General features: G+C 35.2%; 1 protein-coding gene across 4 annotated transcripts; it reads right to left on the bottom strand.

Moving 5' to 3' along the window:
* On the bottom strand, positions 1 to 26,041 carry LOC123711339 (transcriptional activator protein Pur-beta). 4 transcript variants are annotated; one of them, XM_045663873.1, is made up of 9 exons: positions 25,715 to 26,041; positions 20,109 to 20,156; positions 15,806 to 15,918; positions 11,047 to 11,211; positions 9,337 to 9,515; positions 8,430 to 8,535; positions 7,974 to 8,096; positions 7,561 to 7,614; positions 1 to 7,193 (listed from the first exon to the last, which is right to left on the bottom strand). In XM_045663873.1, exons 1-9 carry the CDS (start codon positions 25,755 to 25,757, stop codon positions 7,158 to 7,160), a joined length of 867 nt encoding a protein of 288 aa, XP_045519829.1. In that variant the 5' UTR covers positions 25,758 to 26,041; the 3' UTR covers positions 1 to 7,157. The 4 variants fall into 4 exon arrangements, with proteins under 4 accessions (XP_045519829.1, XP_045519828.1, XP_045519830.1 ...); XM_045663872.1 differs by having other exon boundaries at positions 8,412 to 8,535; XM_045663874.1 differs by lacking the exon at positions 25,715 to 26,041 and adding an exon at positions 25,321 to 25,683 and having other exon boundaries at positions 8,412 to 8,535.
* Between the last annotated feature and the right edge of the window lie 553 nt (positions 26,042 to 26,594).

The raw sequence follows: 26,594 nt of genomic DNA on the forward strand, positions 1-26,594 counted from the left end.
TTAATTTCTTTATTTTTTCACCATTTATCGTAAAACTTTCCTACGGCACACCGCGCGTCGCAGTCGCGCACCAATATTCCGCCTTGTGTATGTCGAGCTAATTCTACCAAACACATCATGACGTAACACACCAGCCAACCAGAGATCGCACTTTGCTTTTATGTAGCCTTTACAAGAATTTAAAAAATCATTAAGAACATAGCATGAAATACAAAAGCTTGTATGTACTAGTCAGAAATATTCAGTATTCATTACTGTGAACATCGTTTATCAAGCGAGGGAGTTCCCTGATTGGCTCACACAACACAATACGAAAATTGCGTCGTTCACAATTTCAAGAACAGAGAAACAGATAAATACAATATGGCATAGCGGTTTCCATACAAAAAATAAGCGTAAAAATTCGTTTTCAAAAGTACAGAAACAATATAATGTATATCCATCGTAAGTACACACAAGCACCAAGTGTTGGCAGTTTAACTGCCTTCCTTACTCATATCGTTATAAAAACTCCCCGCGCAAACGTTGGTTAACATTTGACATATGCCAACGTCAAGCGCGGAGATCCGCCCAGACCACATACATATACAGTAAACAATTTTGTGTCCTTAAGGACGTCTCCTACAGCCAACATAGACAACAGACGAACCAAATTTTTATTATGCTTTTTTATCAATTTTACAACCGCGTAAACATCTACATTGGCCGAGTTTGGAAATGTATTCTAATAGGAGATCTTTACCAGATATCTTACGTTAAATAATTAGAGAAAACAACATTATATATATATATATATACTATGATAAACTTATAGGAATTTACATCACACTGCAATCTTTGGATACAAAGTATAGATGGCGCCTCGTTCCCTTGTCAACAAAACCTATTTTAGCTCTTACATACGTAAACTTAAGATTTAAAATCACGAAAGCGCCAAATGTCGCTTTGCGCGTTTTGTCTTTGAAGTTAGACAACTCACTAGATGGCGCCAAATACAATCTTAACTTCAAAAACAACCCGCACAATTCCAAAACTAACCAAACCAGTCTCAAACATACGAGCCGTGTTACACACGAATTTAGAAAATTTCGAAAAAATTAAAAAGAAATATACCAAAATTTATCCTCATCACATGAGCCACTTCAGTCCAATCGTTCCGTTCAATACGATATCCATTACCTAAACCTCGCATATTGGTTGCGCACGAGCATTTTGTACCTCGAAAACCTGAAATTTTAGCTTCCAGAAATTCTAGCCTCAGACGGCAAATTTTGAAAAGTTCCCGAGCCTTTTCGATGCCCTCGCGGTACAAAAGGCCCAACAGACAAGCCGCGATACCGACACATGGCTCTCCATACACAACACTCAATATGCCATCACCACCTTCAATTTATTAAAATCCTATTTTTTACAACTTATCTGAATCCGCTTATGCGGCTAACCGACCCTACAGCTACACTCATCCTGGCATAAAGCACAACTCGTAGTACATAATTATTGCTATCGTTGACAAATCAAAAATTCTGAAGCCTGCCTACACGGTATAGTTGTGGGGCCGATCGCGAACCTATCTAAACAATCCCCTGTCGTTCGATACACTACGGAACACAGTTTGTATCCATCTCACCCTAAGGAAAACATTTACATGGTGGCCGATCGCAATCAGACAATCGCACGCATCATAAAGAGTGCGAGGAAGTTGGGTGCTCACCGTACAGAACTTTACGTTCGCCCAACACGACCGCACCACCGAATATCGATACTATACATAAAATATTAAATAGGACACATTATTTCGAAAATGTTAATCTACAAATTATCGTTATATAAACTACAATCGATTGGCAGTATTTTCTCACCTCTCCTCGTCATGATATATCGTATCACAAGAGTATGACTCTAAATCGGGCTGCACAGCACGCCCATCGACATCGGTGTTACATCAAAACTATCATCACATCAATTGGATCTTCACCCCTGGACGTATGCTTAATATAACGCACCGAAGAGGCTAATGTTTTATATAGGGCAATTTAGATTTCAAAATTATTGCCATTAAGACTAATCCCACTCAATCACCTCACTTTCGGCTCGCATGTGTTCCCTTCAACCATTCTCATATTAAACACGCCGACACAAGCTACGATCAATAGACTTTGAAAGGAACTCGTACCGGCAACTTATTGGTGCTTCTACGATCGTTCGGCTTATACATAATATAACTGATATTAGAAAATAACATGAATCACAACATCGTATCAATCACCGTTCACGTACTTGCCGCAACAATTCACGAATTTGGACGATGTTGATTCGGTTTTAATTAATATCTGATTTATAATAACTACCTTTGCACATTTCAGATGTTACAAAATAGTCGTTATAAGTCAGAACTTGGACCGGGACCTGAAGTACTTCTGCGATGACTCCGCGCCAGTACTTCAAATACCAGGTAGTGTATTCGGGGTTTTAAGAAACAAAGACGCGCGGCGGAGGCTGCGACGGCAGAGCGAATCCACGCGATCAAACGTAACGTACAGATAAATTATCTTTTAGCAAAACATCAATCAATATCAGAAATATAATTAATTAAAACTAACGTACTATTATAACTCTCTGAATTTTTTAATTTATTACTTTTTTTTAGTTTTTTTATTTTACGTTTCGTAGTTGTCATTCAGTATCTATAGTGTACCTATTTTATGTATGTATAACACTTTAGAGCGAGTGCGTCGCGGGCGCAGTCTTGTCACCACTTTGCGAGCGGTTTTTAGATAGGGTTATTTTAATTTAATCAACTATACACATGCGTAATGCCTAGTTGAAAGCATGATCCAATAAAATACAGGACCTGAACATGTCTAATAGAACATCATTCACAATCCGTTATCCAAGAAACTGTCAGACCTCATTTTATTCCATCATGGTTTAAACTTTTTACAGTTTCTCAGTATTTTTGACAAGTGAAGACAACAACTGCGCAACTTATGATTAGTATAATTGACTATCAACCTCAACCACACAATCATACCTGATTCGGTGACGTCCATACAACTCCAATAACTTCAAATTATGGAGAAATTGTTTTTAAGATTAAAGACCCAAGGCCATATATAGACGTTACCGAATCAGTTGCATCATAGTTAAAATATAGATGAGACAAATGTGCGGAATCAGAGGAGCGCGGCGCAAGTATCACAGGAGGCAGCTCTCGACCACTCGGCGGCGCGGCTACTAACCGACCTTAAATCGACGGCACACAATTAACACCCACAACACGTTCTCAATCAGGACCATAACCATACGATAGCTCAATCAGGACTGAGACAAAATTAGTCAAAAAAGGTCCTTCGATCCGGATAGTACAAAACGACCGCCGATTCATCGGTACAGAGAATTTCCGAAAATCAATGAATCCGTAGCATAACCCACAATCACGCACTACTGCCTATTGCCGACGTAATGAACTCACGCGATAACTAGCTTCATTAACATATAGACTCTATATTACTCCATATATCTCATTGTACATTAAGTTATATTGACGACGATCGATAGACCGAAATGGGAATATAATAATATCGATATCTTCTCTAAATATAAACTCTGTTAATCTTAAACGTCTATGGAACTAAAATTACATTTTGTACCATAAAGTTTGTTAAAATTAAGCCACAGTCGTGGGGAGTCGCACTTTCCGCCTCGTGCTTTAGCTTATGATATAAAAGTTTAATAATAAAGTGTGATAGATGTACTAATCTGCCGTTCTAAAGAGAAATGCCGCACGGGAATGTGACAATTACGAATGGAGTCTAGCTTTAGACTATGGGGTTTCTGTCACAAATGGTTTAGTGTTGCATATAGAGTACCAGAACGACTTGAGTAAAACGGCAATCTCAATAATCCGGCAGGGTGTGAGGCCAATGCGCCTCCCCACGAGCCCTCAGTAACACATGACAAGCGATACAGAACACTGGACTATGTTCGCGCCGCGTCTCCGTCCGCACACCACTATTAAATGAATAAAGGAACAAGATATACCACAAATGATGGGACGACGAAACGTGCCATCTTTTGGCAGTTTGAATAAATCTGAATTGCTGTGTGATGATAAAAGTTCTAGTCCTATTGGATAAATGCCAGTGGCTGGACCATTGGTGGTAGGATTTCTATGGATTTTTGAAGTCCGTCGACCCATCTTAAAACAAAACTATAACTAACTTACGATAGTATGAGAACGCCGCACTCGCTCCGTTCATATATCTACTTTACATTAGTATAGAGAAGTTATTTTTATATGTATTTTTATTTTTCTCATCTATCTGTTATAGTTATCGGACGTAACCAACTTATTTCACTCTGTTTCATGAATAAACAAAATTGCAGACGTCTCATAAAGTTTAATAAATACGGACATATCTCGTCAATCAATAATTATTAAACTTCACGATGAGTTGAGGTGTCTAGAGTTCAGACTGTAGTAGACTGCATCTGTTTTCTCTAAGTATTGACTGTATCGGATCGGATGCAATCTAAAAAGTCATTTATTTCTACTATCAGTTAGGGTCTAAGTTAAATTGGCTCAAATCCACGGCGAAACGCATTCATCGATTTTGATACACATGGCGTTTCGCGAAAAAAACCCGAGCTGCAAATCGCAAATTTGATTGCGCACGTAAGCCTACAATTAACGATACAGTCAACATGCGGATCTATAACATACAAAACCAAAATTCAGCTGCGTTCAAACTTAAATCAATGCCTAAGCGTACTTCGATACGGTGAAGTGTTTGATGATCGACAACTACAATATACTCAAAAATACATCAGAACCTTTCGTTGTAGTAAAGATAACAGATGACAATATACGCTTAAAGTATATGATTACGTATGAAGTAACCCGTATCGAAAAATGTTTGAAAGTTAATTGAAATGTTGAATGTTGAAATTTGTGAATAGAAAATAACATTTAATATGAAAAAAGTTTACATTTTCGAGGCCATTTTGTGAAGTATAAAATGTAAGACTTTTCCTGTCTATCGATACAGGTTTCCTATTGTTAGTTGCCATGAAAAAGCGAAGCGGAATCACGAAAAAATTGTAGTGTACGTAATTAAGAAAATGAGTCGAGCCGTAGACTGTAGACAACTACGTACCTACTTACCGTAAACACTTAACAGCCTAAACCTTTTTTTGCTGCATTTTTTTATTTTTTCTTTCATTAATGTAAGGGGTGGAAATAGCATGGCGCGACGTCGACGTAAAATGAGGGTAAAAACGTCCGACGAAAAAAATGCACGCCCGACGCACGTACGTCTGAAACTATTGCGCCCGCGCATACATACATAATATATACAAACACCAACATACTCGACGCGTGATAGCTTTTGTAAATCTTGAAAGATTTTAGAATTCAATAGATTTTTCACAAGCGATCACGAGTCACACAGGGTGCTTACAAACCAATCTTAAACTACCCTCCGTACGAACGCGTTCGTGTCGCGTATAGGCGGATAATTTTGAAAAACCCAAACCAAAAAATCCAAATTTCATTTGAAAACAACGATTTGGGTGGATTTAATCCAAACATTTAATTATTTCATACCTTTTAACTGATTAGTGTTAGTCAGTAGATTTACAACCAAATATATTGCATAAGAGTATCACTTTGTTTTTAAGTCATTGTTAATCTTAGTAGTAGTCCTCTTTAAAGGTACAAAATAATTTGAAATAAAACTTATCGACTAGACCTGGCAATACTAAAACTAAGTTCAGTTAAATATTGGGAGTGTCACGGACGCGTTCGTACGTACATTTCTCGACTACGAGTATCACAGCAGCGTCACTTATTATTTATTTACGAGTGCCACCGCCCTACCGCTGACCGCTTTTAGTAGACGAGCAAAAGCTAAACTCTTTGTTGATACATGTGTAAGAAATGGTAATGGGTGGGTAGTCACAGAATATATATCCAAGAAAGACAGGACGCGATGGGAGACGACAAGAATAGTCGGGATTGAAATTAGAATAGAATATGAGAGGAATTTTATATTGATTGATTGCATATTAGGTCAATGGGGACGCTAGAACGTGCTGGTGTACGTAATCGTATGAACGATTAGTAAAGAGCGGCAAACGGCAGAGCGGCTGATTGAATACTCGCCATGTAAACACCCGGTGGCTCCACTCAATGGGGTAATGTGTACATCCACGGGAATTATAATTGCTGTTCCCGTTTAACGCGAGCTAGACGCTACAAGAGGCTATCTAAAAAAAATCATCCATGTATATAACCCATACTCTAAATCTATTACAACTTGACGATACTCCTTTAGAATATCTCTAATTTATTTAATCGGATTTACACCGCAATGTATACACATTACCCCCCAACCATTCCTGTCGGTATACTACGTACACAGACAAAATGAAATAAACGAAAATACACCTAAAACTAACGTGGCTGTTTAACTAATTTAACGCCAAATTTCAAGTAGGTAAAGCGTTGCCCTGGCTAAATTGACGTTTCCCATAAATAAATAACAGAAAAGATCGTTTTGAAGCTTGTCGAGTATTTCAAAAATTAGACAAAAACGATCAGTTACGAGTTATGTATGTATAGGAATGGTGAATGGAATTATAATTCCGTTACAACACAAATCGTTTAGAACGAATATAAAGCTTAGCTTTAGTTTGCGGCGATTTTTCGGCTTTAAAACCGGTTAGTACAGAAGCATGTGCATCTTTCCAATTACATAAGTTTTTTAATTGTAAAATTATTGCCAAAACAGAAGTGTGAAGATCAGATATTGCTTATTAAGAAGGATTAATATAAATTTTTGAAGTATTATTTTCGTATTAAAAATAATTATTTATTTAATTAGTAATAGATTGTACAAAAATCAGTTTAAAAGTGATATAATTTAGAAAAACTAACAAGATTTAACGAACTGACGAGCGAATATAACTTTTGACCGAAAGATGGGCAAGCAAATATATGTCAAGAATCCTTCCTAAAAGCAGTAAGCCGATGACGCCGCGCGACGCGAAACCGATTCAAACGAAATGTAATAAAGCTCAAACAGTTTATCACATCATCTTATTACTAAAGGGCGTATGTACAGGGCTCACGGCCGGAAGTAGCCGAAGTGATCGCATCAAATCCGACTCGCGCCATTTCCGCCAAATGTGTCCTGGAATTAAATTGTTCCTATTTCAAAATTCAGTGACTGACGTAACCCAAACGTATACCAATCATATGGAGGATCTATAAATGGGTACACTAAAAATAACTTGGATTAAAAATTCATTTTTAATCATAAAACTAATCTTGTAATTATTCACATTAAGTATGAAGATGGTAACTATACTATACAAGAGCTACAAAGACGTCAACAGCACTGCAGCGACCTCAAAGCCATCAATTATTTTCCGTAGGACGTTCAAAGTATGAACGCAGTATCTCTAATTTAAATAGATCAAAATTGTTACAATGATACCCTGGTATTAAGCCGACCAAAACCAAAGACCAAATCTTAGTTCCGCATTCATAATATTTACCATTTCCCGTGCAGGCTGCGCACTGCCGGCTCTAGCTCCAGATCCACTGCCGCCCTAAAAAAAGTGTATATAAAATAACTGGCATAAACGCGAATTATGCAGTCAGCAAGGGACTGCAGCAGAGCCATTGTCAAGTTATGAATTTTCAAAATTAACAAATTCACGTTTATATCCGTTGAAAAGTTTTCCAATGCCAGTAAAAATAGACATATCGAAGTTCTAAATAAATTTAGTTCCGTATAAAGTGAAAAACGTATCGAATTTACGGGAATTGTGATTCGCTGCAATAATTGTGGAAAAGAAATATCTATTGCTGCAAAGGATTCGAACCTGCCACCTCATATTAAACCTGGAAGAAAGGCCAATTCGTTTAAGTCACATTTTCCATATAAAACACTTTTTTAGCTCCATACCTGGTGCGTAGGCGGGGAGAGTTGCGCTCGTCCCATCTTATCACAGTATTCGGCCATGATGTCCCGGAAACGAGACCAACACTTCTCTGGCACCGTGATCGCTGTACGGAAATTGCTTTTCACCTGAAATATGAAATCTTCTTAAAAAAGATTCGTTTTTTTTGAAGTCACTTAACAATAAAAAATAAATACTTATATAAGGTTAGTTATATATACTACAATTTTAAAACAATATTTTGAGAATTTACTTCTTATTCGCATTTCTTTTATGCTATAGATAGACAAACAACTCCTTAAGTATTTTTTAATCTATTTATGTATCCTTTATTCTAGTATAGATCAGGTCAGTTTGAATGAGAGGACACCAAACATACTATAACTAAATAAACAACATCAAATACAAAAATGTTAGTAAAACAGTATTGTGTTAGGAATTACTTGCAACGAAGGTACAACCTCGCTGACTTTCATGTATATCCCGCGATTGTTCTGTCCGATGTCGAAGTAGAAATTCTTATTGTCAACGCGGAGGTGGCGCCCTTCCGGGAGCTCGCCTTTGTACCTAAACATCATTTCCAACTTTATTAGGGAACCAGGGCTAACAGATGAACTAGCTGCCCCCGCAGCAGGCCAACTCAGTTCCGGCCTTAATGCGACTTTTTCATTTAGCTTACCTTTTTAGTAGCTACATACCAACATATGTAACATGTTGCTATGCTTATGCTGGAAAAGCAGTCTGCTTTTCCAGATTAAAAATCAAAATACTAAATAAAACATTTTTTTTTATATTTTTCTAACTTTTCCAGAGTTTAAGGAATATATAAAAAAAATATTCTAATTGGTTCAGCAGTCTTAGAGTCTCAGTTAAAAGCTTAGATACATTTTTGTTTACATAGATTAAGGAACTTTATAAACTTTCTAAGTCAAAGAAAATGGCTGGGCTACCTTTATCTAATGTATGGTATTATTTACCATTATATGCATTAATAAAATATTTTCTTAATAATTTCTTTTAATTAAGATGGTTAACTTTGTGCTGAAAAGTAATGAAGAACAATAATTGTCTTCAGTTTCAGCTTTTTATAGCAGAATTTCTTTCCCATTATGTAATTTTTACACAAAAATGTAACGAATTTTGTTCCAAAGAGAATTTGCTTACTACAATATCACTCATTATTAACACGAAAAAGATTTTAATTGTAAAACAGCTGAAATAATTTGAGTGCAGAGAAATTATATTGATTAGTTGGTATCAAAATGTATTTTGACTAAAATACTTTTTATTATCCCTATATATACTATAGCATCATAAACACATTTCTGCGAGCCACTTCTTAGTTCTGCTGTATTTATACGAACTTACCCCCCATCATCAGTGCCAAAATCATCCAATAAATCAGTCAAGGCATCACGAAACTCGATCATTCCCTGAGCAGGCAACGCGATCTGACTGCGCGGTCCACCGCGTGTGATCGTCTGAGAAACGCGTAGGAAACGCCCGCGAGAATTCTCTTTAAGGTCTAAATAGTATCTCCTGTTGTCCTGGAAATTATTTCAACCTAATAAACCTTAAGTAATTAGGACACAACATTATATATAAATGTGTAATGTCCGTGTGTAGTTTACTTATTTCTCTCCCGAGTTAAAAAATTGTAAATATCACCACAAAGTTAAGTGTTTTACCAAACCACCAAAGTACTTGGTTGGCGCCCTCTGAGAAGTCCTGGCAGAAGTTCAAGTGAAACAATTTTATTTAGAAATCAATTGTTTTTTCAGTTCACTATCAGCATTTGTTAGTACATCTAAATTGTTACAATATATATTGTTACGAAGACGGGTCAACTGCAATGTTTCTAGAATTTTCCTAATACTTAGAGAACATTTCAGCAGGCTGAAATATGATTTCTGACCGTTTCAGGAGAGGGTCAATCACATATTAGAAAATTGTAATTTTCATGTTACCCTAGTTTTCAGGAAGCTGAAACATTTTTTCAGTCAGTTTCAGCAGTTTTCAGGAGACCCGTTTTCAGGCCTAGTTATACCCCTTTGATAAAGGAATATTCTAGACAGAACTTTCTAGGTGTGGGACAAGGACGAAATGATACGAGAGAGAGAAAAGATCGGAACCTTCTCGGAACTTGACTGAGCACTCTAGAACGCCGTACGACAAGGACGGAGCAATGTGCGAAAGAGACCAAGAGTACGGACGTTCTAGAATTGTGCAATCGCTACTCAGTAGCTATCCCGCCTAGAGAGTTCTCGAATATTGTTTAGAATTATTCCCAGGGATATATAAGCGAGCCAAAACGCGACTACTGACCTTTAGTTTTGAATGCGATAACAAGAGAGAAACACCGAAGCGATAAAGTGCGAATAAAGTGAATACAAGTGATAAAGTACAGTGTGAAGTGTGCATAAGTGAAGTAATAAGTGATTGTTTTGTGTGTGTAATTAGTGCATCTCTGCGGTTAATTTGTGCCCATAAATTCCTCATTGATCTATCAAGAAATAAACCTTTGAAGAAATCTACGGCATTTTCTATCCGATCCCCTAGCTCGTAACAATATTATAAATATCGGTATATTAAAAACAACACATTTTAAACGGATTGAAGCTATGTATTATTATTATAAACTTATAATTATTGACATTTAAAATTATGTAAATAAAATTTCTTAATGTATAAAAGCTATGTTAACAAAAGACAATGCACTAGGAGTCGTTGTTACCCATCAAAAATTTTGATTAATAATAAAAGATTATTGTATAGCAAACAGTTTTCTGTTAATATAAAAAACACTTTTAATTGTTTTAATTAAAATTTGGCCATAAATAAAAAAATCAACTTTTACAAGACACGGTTTATGACAACAAATGATATAATCTAAGTTACTGTCTTTAGGTCGCTATAAGCAGCAATTAAAAATCAATCTGATACAATAAGATTACAATATTCTTCATCCATTCCGTCAACCTTTAAAATGACTGTTAAAAAAATGTCTCCTCAGTCGTTTTTGAAATATGTTAGAACTAAAAATTTTCCAGTTTCAACTGGAGTCAACCAAAAACTTACCTTTAACATCATCTCGGACTTGAGTTTCCCATCATCAGGCACATTTTCAGGATTTGGCGGGCCAAGGGACGAGTAATAGTCGCTGAAGCTTGAGAGGTGGTCGCGGAACTCGGCAGCCGTCGACATTGCCAGAAATATCTGGCTACGACGTCCATCTGCACCGATCTGAAAAAGGATTTTTTTTTATAGTTCTTCTTTAATTATATTATAAAACTTGGCATTCATTGTGATTTATGCACCTTCAATAGTGATATTTTAGTTTAGTAATTGTAAATATTATACAGTTATTTGTCATTTCACGTTTGTGAATGCAAATTATATGCACTTTTCCTATAGATTTTTTGGTTTCCTTCCTATGGCCTGGAAGCTTGGAATAAGGCCTTTGCTTAACTAATAATTTAAGTTCTCAGATTTAGCAAACAAAGTATTAATGATCAATAATTAATAAAAAAATAAATACATTAGTGTAAATAATATAGGACATTATTTAATCATGTTTTATCCAGCGAGTGTTAGCCTAGTGGATCTAGCGTGCGACTCTCATCCCTGAGGTCGTAGATTCGATGCCCGGCCGTTTACCAATTGGCTTTCAATGTGTGCATTTAAAATTCGGTCGAACGGTGACGGAAAAAAATCGAGGAAACCGGCTTGATGATTTGTAAATTTAATAGATTGACAAATCATCATGAAACAGATACATAAATCTGCGGTCCAGATTTTGAAAAGGTTGCAGCGCCACTGTTTTGTTTCTGGTTTATCCAGAAACTTAGTTATCACTGTCAAATCCACTAAGATTGATCAGAAACACAAAACTTAATTCTAAACAAACCTAGTAAAGCAAATATGTAAATTAGTAGGTATTTACACAGTCAAATACACCGCAATGAAACGTATAAGCTAAAAGAAAACGAACTTTCAAATTCAACATTCTCAGCCAAATGTATAATAAGTGGCGAAACACAAGCCAAGTAAAACTGAGCTGTAGTTAATCCTGAGTAGACTAGAATTAAACAAATAATTCGAAAGATATTTTAAGAAATTGTTAAATCCCATAGCCACCTTTTACGTCTGGACCACAGACTTTCGTATCTGTTTCAAACTCATTTGTTTTTTTTTTCTAATAATGAAGTAGATTGATGTAACCCACACTAGTGAGTCCGTATTATGGGCAAACTACAATTATTCCATGGTACATGGTGCATGTTTTTAACATTTTTTTTTTAAATAAGCACAGCCGAGAATCGACATCAGGAATGAGAATTGCACGCAGCCACTACTACGCCAACACTGCTAGGAGCAGTGAATGAAAAAGCTGTCCTTTGAAATCCCAATATGTTACCGATTACACTGACTCACTCACTCACTCACACATTTGCACTCACACACTCACTTATGCACTCCTGTGTGTTGATAACAGTTAAAAATCAATAACAAAAAAAAAGTTAATAGAAGATGTAACTAAATTATATATAAATTAAATATTTTAAGGAATGTATAACTAAGTTTGTTATGAAAGAGCTGGAAACCCTGACACAGGTATATTTTTTTACTTAAAAGGGTTCCCAAATCTTACACATTGTAATGAAATTGAACTTAAAATGAATAAACATATTTTATTATTATTATTATTATAAAGAAAACAACGTAAATTCTATATCGGCTTGGTATAAATTTACATTAATGATTTGAATAATTCTGCCCTTATATAAAATTTATTACAAAACGTAGAAATGTATGTCCTAATGGGACATAGGACTTTGCCCTTTATTAGACAAAAAAATGTATACAGATAATCACAATATTATCATCGTTTGCCACAAATATCTTATCTTCGAACAAGAACTATCTGTTCAATGTTACTTAACCGACATCAAATTACACAAGAGGTATATATAGATTATTTATTTGTTGTCTTAACACAAGGAAGTCGGTACGGACTAAGTTTCTACAGGTTCCTCGGACACTATCTGGTCAATATATTTTTGAAGCCTTGTTGTATGTACAAAAAAATATAAACAATTTTAAAACAAATGGTGACTTTCACCAGTATAATACTCGAAACAGAACCAATTTGAGTGTACGACCGACCAGGCTCCAGAAGATAAACCACTCCTTATATGGAAATTGTTAAAAAAAAGCGAAATTAGAAAATTATTACTGAATTCTAAACTTTCGTTAAGCGTAAACGCTACGATAAAGCTTTTTATAAATTTGACGAATACTTAAATGAACCTAATCCTTGGGATTGATTTGCACCAGTTCAAACAATTTGTATGACTCAAAACTTGGCGATTAAAAAGAGTGGCAGAGAGTTTCTTGCCAGTTCTTCTTGTCAGCTCTACGCACTTGACTTGCAAACTGGTAGTAAATGTAAATTTACAATTAATTTGACGTTTATATAAGTACTTATTTACCTATATTAATATAGTTTGAGATTTCTGTGTTTCTGGTCTCCTGACGTTTTAGGCCAATTAATTATTAAATTATAAAAAAAATCCGCACAATCAGCCATATAATGAGAACACTATCATAATGTCTTTAAGCTTTTTATAATTGTTCTCAAACTTATGGTCTAAATACGCTATAACCTCCACCTCGCCTTTAAAGCATTACACGGCAATAACGATATCTAGTGATTAAGATAAAAGATCCGAAGTAACAGCTATTGTAATGATTCTACAATATATTTCAATTAAGACTAGTTCGTCCTGCTATAGAGAAGCAATATCAGTTGTCTTAAAGTCTTAGAAAAGAGAAAATTAAAAATGTGTTAGTTACATCACTAAAAACTCTACCATCAAGTATCCGCCATCAATACCGCAGACCAATAGTCTTTTAGCTATTGTTGAATTCGTAATAAAACAAGTATAAATTCACGAAAACGAGAGACATAATACTTATTGTGTAAATTGGTTAAAGTAATAGTAATAGTTAATGTATTGTTCTAGTACAAAATTTTAACAAAACCCTTCTATACTCATTTGGTCATGAATATACAAGTCGTTAAGGTTCGTTTTAAAATTGGCACTTTTGAGTGCAAACACATGTCTGTACTGATGTAATATAAATCGGCACTCTTAAACGTGGATGACAAACGTGAGGCGCTGGAGGCAGACCGGTGATCCTAGTCAACTCCCCATACGGACTCGAATGTCTACTATATGCCGGCAACGTATCATATTCAGCCATACACTTAAACAAACCGATCGTGGTTGGTAGCACAAAAGACGAAAGACTCGTCATCAAAACTATACACTGTTATGAGATAGGCGATGGACAGTAACCGGTGGTAACAGAGTGTACGCTCCAGATTTTTCCCTGATGACGTACAGGCATGAGCTACCGAGAGAAGAGAGAGAAATGTGGATCTCAGAAGAGAGCTTGCTTCGTCAGTGTACTTATTTAGGATACTTATGGGTCGGCTTTGTAATCTGGATATAATGGAGGTTTACGGGTTCAAAGCAATAGCTTGTGGCGGAAGTCTCAATTTTTGGATGTACCACACACTCCACCTTGTTCAGCGAAGCGCCATTTGCGCGAGCAATACATATAATAAATATAATTTCTATCGAAGTAGACCTATTTGTTTGTATACTGGTTGAGTTCACAAAAGCTTGCTATATTATATAAGAGATATACTGTTAAGATAGAATAATTATGTAGAGATAATTTTTTAAAAAAATACAGTTTTTCACTGCGAAAAGAACGAATTCCCGGTTAGCCCTATATAAAGATAACTAAATCTGGCACGTGTAAGCTTATCTATAGTTTTACCCCGAATTTCAACATCCGAGCTATTAAGGAAACCGGATGTCAGAACGCTTCACTAAATTTATGAAAACGTTTAGTCCGCTGCGAAGAAAATTCAGTCAAAACCATTTATGACGCCATCGTTAAGAACATACCGGTTATATTGAAAAAAAAATCAAAGGTCCCCGCTGAATTCTATGTATTAGGTACCTAATAACAACGTCATAGGCTGTTACGACTATCTACGTATATATATATATATATATATATATATACGTTGGTTTTTACGACCAAATATGAGTAGTGCCTTCGATGTCGTTATAATAGATTTTGACTGTATTGTAAACAATTTTTACACCTAACAAAATTGTATATCTACAATTAACACTTGGGTCTTATATTTACTACTGTTACCTTAATAAGATAAAATCATATTGTTTTAGGTGAATAAAGACAGTCCTCCAGTCGCCACCAGTATCACATATAATGCGATGCTTAAAATTCTCCTCAGAACTGGATATATGTGCGACAGGTTTAACAAGACTAAGGGATGAATGTTATATGTCTTTATTTACCAATATAATTTAATCCTAAAGTTCCGTAAACGAATACAGACACAGCGCAAGCTCATAAAAACTATCAGCCTTACTCTGAAATACAGAGAGTATGTACACACACACCCATTCAAGCATACTAACTTATACGACTTTAGTTACATCAGATGTAAAACTAAAACAACTTTTTCTTAAAAAATGTTATAAACAAGCACCATATACCACGGAATAATTTATCCATAACAAGGGGTTTTGTTCGGTTAATCAATTAATAACCATATTTCTGTCATGAATAAAGTTTTATTATTTATTATTTAAATAAATGAAATAAGTATAGAGACTCACAGGAGACTCATAGGTAAGAACTTACACAAGGATAGGTAAACATTTACTTATATTATACAGCTCTGCTTAAAACCAATTGCAAATATTATATAATCATTTGAAGTTCGTACCTCAGCAACTTTGATGAATCGTCCCCTCCGGTTTTGTTTCACGTCGAGGTAGAATCGTTTGGATTGGATCTGCAGCATTTTCGTCGCCAACTCCTGCTCCTGTGGCTGTTGACCTGGAAGCATGGGGTGAGACCGTTACAATTTTGATTCAATGATGCAGTCGTGTTGTTTAAGACTTTAAGTCAAGCGTAATAACAATATGTATCGAGACCCAATCGCCGATTATTTCCTACATTTTAATAAATCAATAGTTTCCCCGCAAATAAGCTATACGCTTAATCGGACGGAACACAGTACCTGCAAAACTGATGGCTGATGGGGCAAAAAAGTTCTAGAATAGGGGGCGTAAGCCAGTCGGCTTAACGTGGGACGGGCTCCCGCTAGGTGGTCACATGACCTGGTCAGTGGGGGGGGGGGGAGAGACGGCATTTGAACGCAGGTCGTCGTACTGGAAATTTAATGGACAGGCCATGTCGAGCAGACGTCAACAGGCAGAAACGAACAGCAACGCACTTGCGAGGCTTCTGGCGTTGTTAGTGTCCACTTAATATCAGGTGAGCCTCCTGCCCATTTGGCCTCGTAATATAATAAAAAAGGCCTCGGTAACCAAATATGTGTAGGTGCAAGCCATTCTACCCAAAGATTATTATGTCATAATTAGAAACCTGATCGATTACGTACCGTCACACATGACGGCCTGCATACGTATGTATTGTATATACGTAGATGCATATATATAACGCTATATATCCATCTTCCAGCAAGAGTTATAAAATTCTGCCACGTTTTGTTCTGAGGAATACCGTGACCAGCGCCTGTCTATGGGCTGGGTGCCCATAGACAGGCGGCTCAAAAATTAATAACCATTTTGACATACCGGAGTCATAGCTCGCGCTAATTTTTCTACTGCGTCTTAATCAGAATCATACCCTAAGAGACACAATTCAGAGTCAAAACTCAACGGTATAACAATAATATGAATTTTTTGCAAGAATATGGTACAAAAATATGATTGTGGTCCAATTTGAACTTCGTATATTCTGCCACACATAATAGCGTGCATTTTTTTCTTAAAAGGTACAAAATTATATAGTATAAGTTATACATTACGAATCATATAGTCCTGTTTCATATTTTACTCATACAGCGCTCATTATAGTCAATTCTTATATTATTTTATCATCACATATATTATTATATATTACTACGTTATCAAATTAATATTAATTATAATGTTTCACTCAAATAATCATTGTTAATATTTTTATTCCAAAAGTAGTATATTAGGTCGGTAAGGTAAGTATATGTCAAATACAATATGTTTATAAACACACGAAAGTCATACTTAGCGCTTATATATAATGTAAAAATATGCACATATTGAAAGATTATTGCTAACAGTTCATAAATTTCCAAATTAAACCTCACAAGTAATATTAGGTTCGCTAATAACCCAAAATTGTTTATTTTATACCATAGTACTCGAAACGGAACTAATTCAAGCTGCGATCAACCACGCTCCAGAAGATAAACCACTTATATGGAAATTGTATTCGTTTTTACAACTTCCCAGCGAAATTAGAAAAATATCACTGAATAAATTCAAAACTCTCGTTAAAGGTGAGTTTGGTAATCAATTAAGCTTTTTATAAATTTGTCGATTATAATGATCGTAATCCTTGGGACTGATTTGCTCCAGTTCAAACAATTTGTATGATTCAAAACTTGGGGATTCAAAAGAGTGGCAGAGAGTTTCTTGCCCGCTTTACGCCCTTGACACTCGAACGGGTAGTAAATGTAAATTTACAATTAATTTAACTTCTTTTCTGACGTTCATAGCTGTACTTGTTTATCTATATGAAATAGTTAAATAATTTGGAAATTTACATTTACTACCAATTCGCAAATCAAGGGCGTAGAGCTGGCAAGAACAAGTGGCAATAAACTTTCCGCCATCCGCCCATGGACACTGACATTGCAAGTGCGTTGCCGGCCTTTTAAGAATTGGTACGCTCTTTTCTTGAAGGACCCTAAGTCGAATTGGTTCGGAAACACTTCAGTGGGCAGCTGGTTCCACATAGTGGTGGTGCGCGGCAAAAACTGCCATAGAAAACGCTCAGTTGTGGAACGACGGACGTCGAGGTGATACGGATGGTATTTTGTAATTTGCCTTGACGTCCGATAATGAAACTCAGCTGCGGGTATTAGACCGAACAACTCTTCTGAACACTCCCCATGGTAAATGCGGTAGAAGATGCAGAGAGACCCAACATCTCTACGCAACGCCAAGGGATCAAGCCGCACGGAGAGGGATTGGTCGTCGACGATTCGAATCGCTCTTCGTTGAATACGGTCAAGTGGAAGGAGCTGGTACTGGGGAGCTCCCGTCCAGAGGTGAGAACAATATTCCATCTCTAAGTTTTCAGTCAGTCCATTGAGGTATGGTATCCATTGGTTATTTCAGTAATTCTATTCAAGACTATATAAAAGATGTACACAAACGTAAGACCCCCTTTGGTCTAAAGGATCTAATGGATAGACCATTATAGACAACTAGGAAGACGAATTTATTGAAGTTATTTAGTTTAATGTTATAACAATACAATTGAAACAGATGCAAAACTAATTATGGACTTGACAAATCATCATAAATTTTACACTACAGAAATATACCTGGAGAAATCTCCACGTTACAGGCGGGAAATACGCAACATGGGGGAGGGAAATTAGGAAAAGAGGTTTTATACAATAATATCTTGCGGCCTGAACTAAACAAAAATAGTATCGAAATGATTGTATTATACTCCATAATGATAATCCCACTGCCCATATGGGTCTTGGCTTCCGATTGAACATTTGCGAAGACCACCCAGTGCTGTACGGTCATCGCTTTTGGGGATCAGACCTGCCGGGTTTTCGTGATGTTTCTCTCGACTAACACAGCCTCAAATAAGATACACATGTGTACGAGCTGTCTTGGTTTGAGTGGGATGGACATTCAGTTTTTCTAATGTTACTAGGGGATAATGTACATGTCAAATATTTTTTTAATCTGTCCAGTAAATAACATCTTTTTTGGCGAAAGTTTTATTTTTATTTAACTTTAGTGTGAACAGTTAAAAAAAAGTATTCTATTAATTTAATGTGAAATTTATGACGAATAAGAAACTCAAACTAGTTTCGTTAGTAACCGAAGTGGGGACCAACGCTCAGTAAATCAGCTTAGCAACAAAGCTGACCAATAGGGTTGCCATATGGGACTTTTTTAGATCAATAGTTCGCCTTTTTAATTCGTTACAAGATTCATTTATCATGACTTATTTCAATTAGTATCGCTTTATATATTTGGATAATGGTGAAATAGTGAGGAAGTTGGAGTAAACAAATATCGAATGGTAAACATGAAAACATTAGAGACTATTGGCTATAACGCGCAGGGCACAGTTGAATATAAATTTAAAACTTCAGAGATAAATAAATAAAACTGAACAAAAAACAATTACAGAAATTCGTAAACTATAATAGGGAACATTTTTGCGGAATTATTAATAACTAAAACGCGGACCGATATTTTGATTGGTTACCAAAAGTATGTGTAGTTCTATATTTTAAATTTTAAAAGAGGCAACCCTAGTCAGCAGGGGGGCAACACTATCATTATGTTAGGAAATTACATGACCTATTTCTGGCACGTTCAGGATATGAGAAAAGATTGTCTAGCCAATACAAATAAACCGGTATTGAAGAATTCTGCATTCCATTCTTAAAATGTTTTGCTTTAAATCGCAGACTTATTTTAATTTGTTAATTTCCTGTTTTCCATATGTTATTTACTCGACTGTATAGTCGTATATAGCTATAGAACATCGCATACGATCAATTTGGACAAACTAAATCCCTTTTGATTAGGAAATACATTATGAAATAATTTAACAAACTTTCTAATAAAATATGCTGGACACAATTTTTTATATAAAACAAACGGACAGCTCACCTGATAAGTGACAAATGGACAATCACATTGTCCAGAGGATGCAGGTCTTTTAGGCAGTAGAATTGGTACACTCTTTTCGTGAAAGGTCCTAAGTCGAATTGGTTCGGAATTATTTCATTAGGCATCTGGACCCACATAGTGGTTATACGCGGCAAAAACTGCCTTCAAAAACGCTCAGTTGTGAAACCGCAGTCGAGACGATACGGGAGCAATCTCGTATTCTGCCTCGAAGTCCAATGATGTAACCCAATTACCAATCAATAATTTTATTTAATATTCAAATAAATTGTTAACATTAAAAATCCTTACCGGAGTCAAAGTTGTTCCCGCCTGCATCCATGCCTTGACCATGATATTCTGAAAGAAATAAACAAAAGTTTAAATAAACAATTATCATACAATACCTAGGATAGGTACAGCTCTAACAAATTGAGTGAAAGATTTTTATAATTAAAAACTATCAGTTAGGTTCCAATTTAAGAAATTAATTAAGGACCTTCAAACCTTAGGTAGTTAGTATGGTAGCTAATGTTTTTCTACTAGTGTAATAGCCCCAAGAACTAAAAGGACTGAGTAGGTAGGGGGCCGTTCAGGTATTACGTAAGTAGATTTACTCCAATGTTCCCCCCCCCCCCCCCCACGATCCTCTTGTCAGTAAAAGTAAGCAATGGTCTCAAAAATAATAGTACATAAATGCATCAATTGTTCGTAGGCACATTCGAAAATGCATTACATTTTCAAGCATAGACATAGCATGTGTAATTGACGTAATAACCATATCACCCCCATATAACCCCCCCCCCCCAATAATAAATACGTAATACTTGAACGGCCCTTAGATCCTGTATAGGTTAAATTAAACTATAATGACTGCGGTATAAAAATCTCTTTGTTGTAATGTTTTCGTTACATTTTTTGTATTTCTAAAATTTAAACAAATTTGTACCGTGGTGTAGCCACCAAGGTTATAAATCCTTACTAGTTTGGTGTTTCCTGTACTTTTAGTTTATTTATAATGTTTAAGCGATAGTAAAACATATTATGGATTATGGATGTTATTACTAATTATATTTTTATTTATTCAATTAAGACTACTTCTGCTAAAGTCATAACTTCACACCATTAATGCAGTCATTGTTCTACATGACAACGTCGACCTCAGTATATTTTATCTCATTAATTTTATGATAGCGTTAAAAACACTTAAAACTGAAAACGTCACGTTCACCTAAATCCCGAAAACCTATTTTAAGAATTTAGTTCTGACTTCTAGGTTACGATTTATTAATTCCGTGAAATCTTGAGTTTTTAGAATTCAACAACCGTAGGACTTGGAGCGAAAAGAAATCCGAGGTTCGAGATTGCTCAATGGCTCATTTGGACGCCATAGACCATCCAGGGTTCATTGAACATCAAGACGCCCAACAGCCTGGGCTGGATTTGTTTTAGATTTAGTAAATAAATTCAATTTTTAAATACACATCCGAGTCAGGTCGCAATGATACACGTTAAAAAAATATAATTAGAAAATCGTATAAGATACAGTTTTAGTCTAAACAAATTCCAAACAAAGCAGTCTATCTTTTTAGTACTGCAATTTTTTTTTCATATGAAATATAGAACCATAAAACTGTGAGACATGCCTGAGAGCAGTTAAATGACATTATAATAGAACCCAACTGTCTTGTCAAATTAATAAGACCTAACTCACTTTTAGGTGTGGCCGAATTTTATTATCACAGTACGTTGACCTTAGATAATTAGGTTTATTATTAGCGTTTCCTTTATAGACGATAAAAACGATATTTTCATTACCTAGACTGTTACGCTGCGCCTATTTTTTGGCTGGAAGCCCGAATTATCTCAAACCGTATTACGAATAGATTTCAGGAATCGACAAATTTAACAATTTTTCAGGCTACTTATTTTATCATACTTCTAAGAATGCCACTGATAAAGATTTGTTTAACAATCCGGTATAGCAAGTGGAGACTGAACACCTGGAGGATTTTACACCCAAGACTTCGCACACAAAGAACTGTCCGGGCATAATATTCCTAGCTGTAGTCCATACGGTTTGCAGACCAAGCGCTAAGCTAAGTTAGTTTAGCTGAACTACGCAACACTGACTGGGCTTTGGCTTAGCTGTTGGTGTGCACGCTATTTATTTCTAGCTTAGCTTAGCCTAGCTTGCTTGGCATAGCTTAGTTTTCGCTCTGCAACCGGCTTAAGATACACGTGGGCTGGGCCGTACTTTGTCTAAGATGCGTTGGCGGATCACTGTAAACGCCCTCTGCCCCACCCAAGGGTTTTATGCAACAACGTGTCTACCTATAAGTCATATAGACCGTATATGTATATGACCAGGAATGATAATAACCCAAAAGGTATTTTAAAAAATTCTCTTAAACTTTTGGGGATTTTAACTATTTCAAAAATCCATTTTGTCATACGGGCTACATGGTCACAGATTATTGATTTAATTAAATAAATATGTACCAGCAACGAAATTTTTATGTAGGAATAAAAAACTACTCGACATAAGCTTCAGTAAACGAATTCGACTCACGCCTACCTGGGCATCAGGCGTGTCAAATGGAACCACGCAGGTTGTAATTAATATTCAAGTCATATAAAATCCTATAAGCTGGGCCAATCGTTACTTAGCATCGTTACATAAGTGGTTCAAGGCTGGTCAATGGCTTTACTCGACAGACGCGGGCCAGACGCACAAAAAAGTGAAACCCATTTTTTCTTAAGAAATCGCGTTCCGCATCGACAAGGGGGCTGATATCATTCGCCAACTTGTTTTATTGATTATTGCGATGGCTCTTTCGACATTTAAACACACAGGAAGTTGTTTCCGTTGGTATTCGTAACGTACCAACGTTATGTACAAGGATTATCAAATGTACCATGTGAAAACACATACGCCGTCGCCCAGTCGGTTAAAAACTAATTATTGTCAGGGATTTAATGAATTGGATTACATCTGTTGCAGTTTTAAATATATTCGCTAATTGCCGGCCGATAAATGTATATTTGTCAAGTCACTCAGCATCAAACAACAAGTGTCAAAGGATCCGAAACACTACTAACGTAACGCACGTAATTTAAGGGAATTTACTTCACGCCGTACTGTGAAAGATTAAACATTATTATTGTATACGCAAAAAACCTCTATAAACATTTCTATGCTATCGTTAGATATCTTACACATATTTTAAACAACACCACACGCAATGCTTTATAGAGAAACGTTATATCACAAATGGTTTAGAATTATAACGTAAGCTAAATGTATATATAATTAGATAAGATGAAGAAGAAGCATAAACATGTTTCGTACTAAAAATAATAATTACTATTCAATATATACTTATATTTTTCATCAAAATCGCTTAGAATTCTTTATTCAAGCAATTGAGGCCAATTATTACTGTATCGATTATTTAATCAAATTAGAATACAATGTTTAATTTTATTTCCTAATCAAAAATTTAATTTCCAACTTCAATTACTTCAACTGAAAAAAGCAAGAATGCGCTGAAGTTGGAAAATGTCTACACATGTTTTAGTTTTAGAAAAAATTTGTACATGCTAGATGGTATGCAGACGTATATTCACAGTCAAATCACTTTACAACGTGAATACTGTCCGAAAACTACATAATAAGCTTCTTATTTTGAAGTTGTTGATAAGCTCACCTTTAGAATATAAATCATATTGATATCGTAACAGAAATAAAGTTCATTTAATCTCTTAAGCAAAAGATTATTATTTATTTTTAAGAAATCGATTTAGTACAAAAAGAATTACGAAATCATGTCGAACATCACCGTTTACAAGTGATGGTAGCTCTCAAGGTTAAAAAAACACCATGACGCAAGTAATAGACAAAATAAATTGGCAATATGCGAAATCTTTTCACAATGTCTTGCTCAATAGACAGTCTGTTACGGAATTGCTAATCGGAGAAATAGTATAAAATTAGTAAAGAGATGATGATAATTTAACAAATTAATTAAGGACCTGAAACATTTTAGATTCAAGAGACAAATTTTAGGTAGTACTTTGAGTCTTACTATAATCTAGGACCTTTGGAAATTATGGTCCAAATCAATAAATACTGGCTAATTGTTTTGCATTTAGAACATGAAAGTTTATGTTTTAGTCTATTTCCTATAACATTTTTTAGAATGTCTCACAAAAAGTAACCAATACTAAAGTATACTTTATACTGTATAAAGTAATAAAAATTTAATAGCCAATAAAACTTTAATATAAGTATAAAGGTTCTATAATTTATTTTATTTATTAACACTTTGTAGCATTACAATATAAAAATGTAACATAATTAAATTAAAAGGATAATAATAATAAGCGACAATTAATTACTTATCTATGATAATTAACAAAACGCAATTTTTTAGGGTTATACTTGGTGTAATTCTATGTTCTAAGATTGTCTGCCAAACAAGGACCTCGGAACTTGACACAAATACCAGTCAAGGTCAAAGTAATACATATAATTGAATGACTATTATAATAGTTCTGGGCTAGTTTAAAATATACTTTTAAGAACAAGACTAGGCATAGCATTGTCTTATCAAATTATAATAATTAAAAATTGTTGAACTTTTCCCAGTATGTTTATGTATATTAAACCTATAATACAAGCAATTATATTACAACTACTTGTACCATATCAGCTTAATATAAATAATCTATTATAAAAGTTAAACTTTTATGCCTGTGCTTAGACAATTTTAACTGGGAGCCAACTGTATTGAATTAATCTTTCTTTAAATACATTGGTCCTAGAATCACTATTTTTATAAATATGTATATTAATAAATAAATGTCTTGAAACATTTTAGCTATTACATTATCTGAGATTAAATTATAAGAGATGATAACCAAGGTAAGAAACATAAACTACAACTATAAAACAAACTGGTACTCATGCTTAGACCAATTATTAACTTTTCAACTTAATTTATCTAACTTTTAAATGAATTTATATTATGAATTGTAAATATTTTATTAAGATATGTGTATAAGTTGAGTAAGTCTAAATAATTTTAAATTCAGGAGAAGTAAGGAAATAAACAAAATATAAATAAAAGCTTTAATGCTGATAAATTTTGAAATCTTCACACTTCACTTAAATACTTACAGTTTTAAGTATCTTTTTCCAAAATGCTCACTGAAGCTTAAGATTTTCTGTATACTCTATCAGCTGGCATGTGAATACAATTCAGCACTAAAAATCAATATTAAACTATATACCACCTACCAAGTTACACAATATAGCTTAGTAACAACTGACACAATCCTTTGTTCACACTTCATTGATCAAATATTTAGCACCAATGAAGAACACTTTCACTTTTTCACAATACACTTCACTCACCACTGAACAAAGAAAATTTAAGAAAAAGGTAACTTTTTCAGGAAAGAAACAAAGAAAGGAGCAATGTCATAATGGAAGATATACTGCACTCACGTTAACACTGACCTGCCATGATGTCAGCTGACTTGAAGAGCGGTGGCTCGGCGCCTCCGCAGACCCGGGAGCCACCCTGGGCGATACCAGTCAACCGGCCCGCCCGCCGTCAAGAGGTCGCAGACAAAAAAATCGATAGGTCGACAACCTCTCGCCGCGCTTACGAGTCGTCAGCCGGGCGACCGTCGCTTTGCCGTCGCCCGCCGCTTAACCGATCCCGCACCAGAAACCCCTCGAGGCCTCAACGTTCGACTTATTACAGACACAAATTCGCCATTTTGAAACAGGAACAATGAAATATCTGCTATAGAAACGTACGACAGCTGAAAATATAGCCCGCGGTCCGCGAATTCGACAGCGGTAAATTATACGTATAGACGCTATACCAATGTAAATAAATACGTACTCTGACTAGAAATCCCCTCGTCACCGCTGCCGATATCCGACATCTCAATCCACAACAAATTCTATAGGCAATTCGCCGATCTTTCGGAACTTCTGGGACAACTGAAATTGTCTATGGATGCACGGCCATCAAACTTCACTTTCTTTATGGTTACACTTATTTCAGAAATTTAAACAAAATACAAAGTACTTTCCTCTTAACACACTTTTTTCGTATTTATATCACTTAAGGTATTATTCTTGACCAATAAATAAAATCAATTATGACCCACAAAGACTTCGCTAGCGTAACCAAATACCAAAATGTGAAGAGCACTAATTAGAATGACATTTGGGGAACAGTGTCAGTTGTCATGATGGTAAAAATCATAAACTAACACCATAGACAGATAATATACAGTAGATATTTCCAAGTGCAAAATGTACAAATATAAAAATACATCAATATTCATCTATTTGTACTTTTACTAATTACTCATCTCATTCTTACCGATTAGTCTATTATTACAGTATATACTCTACTAGATAATTCTTATAAGGTTTTATTTATCACAACATGTTTATGTAATAATAACAAAATATATATAAATTTATGATTAGTATGCATTCAAAGATGATGTGAACAATTGACAATAAAAATCGCTAATGTTTTAGGTCGTTTTTTGTTGTTGTAAATTAACTGTTGAAGAGAATTTCAAATATTATTATTATTATAACTTGCCCACAGACGGCTGCTGTCGATTATCATTATAATTTAGTTTTACAGATATAGATGGCGCTTTCTTCAAATTAGCACGATAACAGTTTCATAAAATGTAGATGTCTCCTTGTATTATTTTTAGAATTGGAAATCTCTTACCTTCAATAATTAATAGTTACCT

Source organism: Pieris brassicae, chromosome 6 (assembly GCF_905147105.1).
Source record: "Pieris brassicae chromosome 6, ilPieBrab1.1, whole genome shotgun sequence".
NCBI classification, from domain to species: Eukaryota; Metazoa; Arthropoda; class Insecta; order Lepidoptera; family Pieridae; genus Pieris; species Pieris brassicae.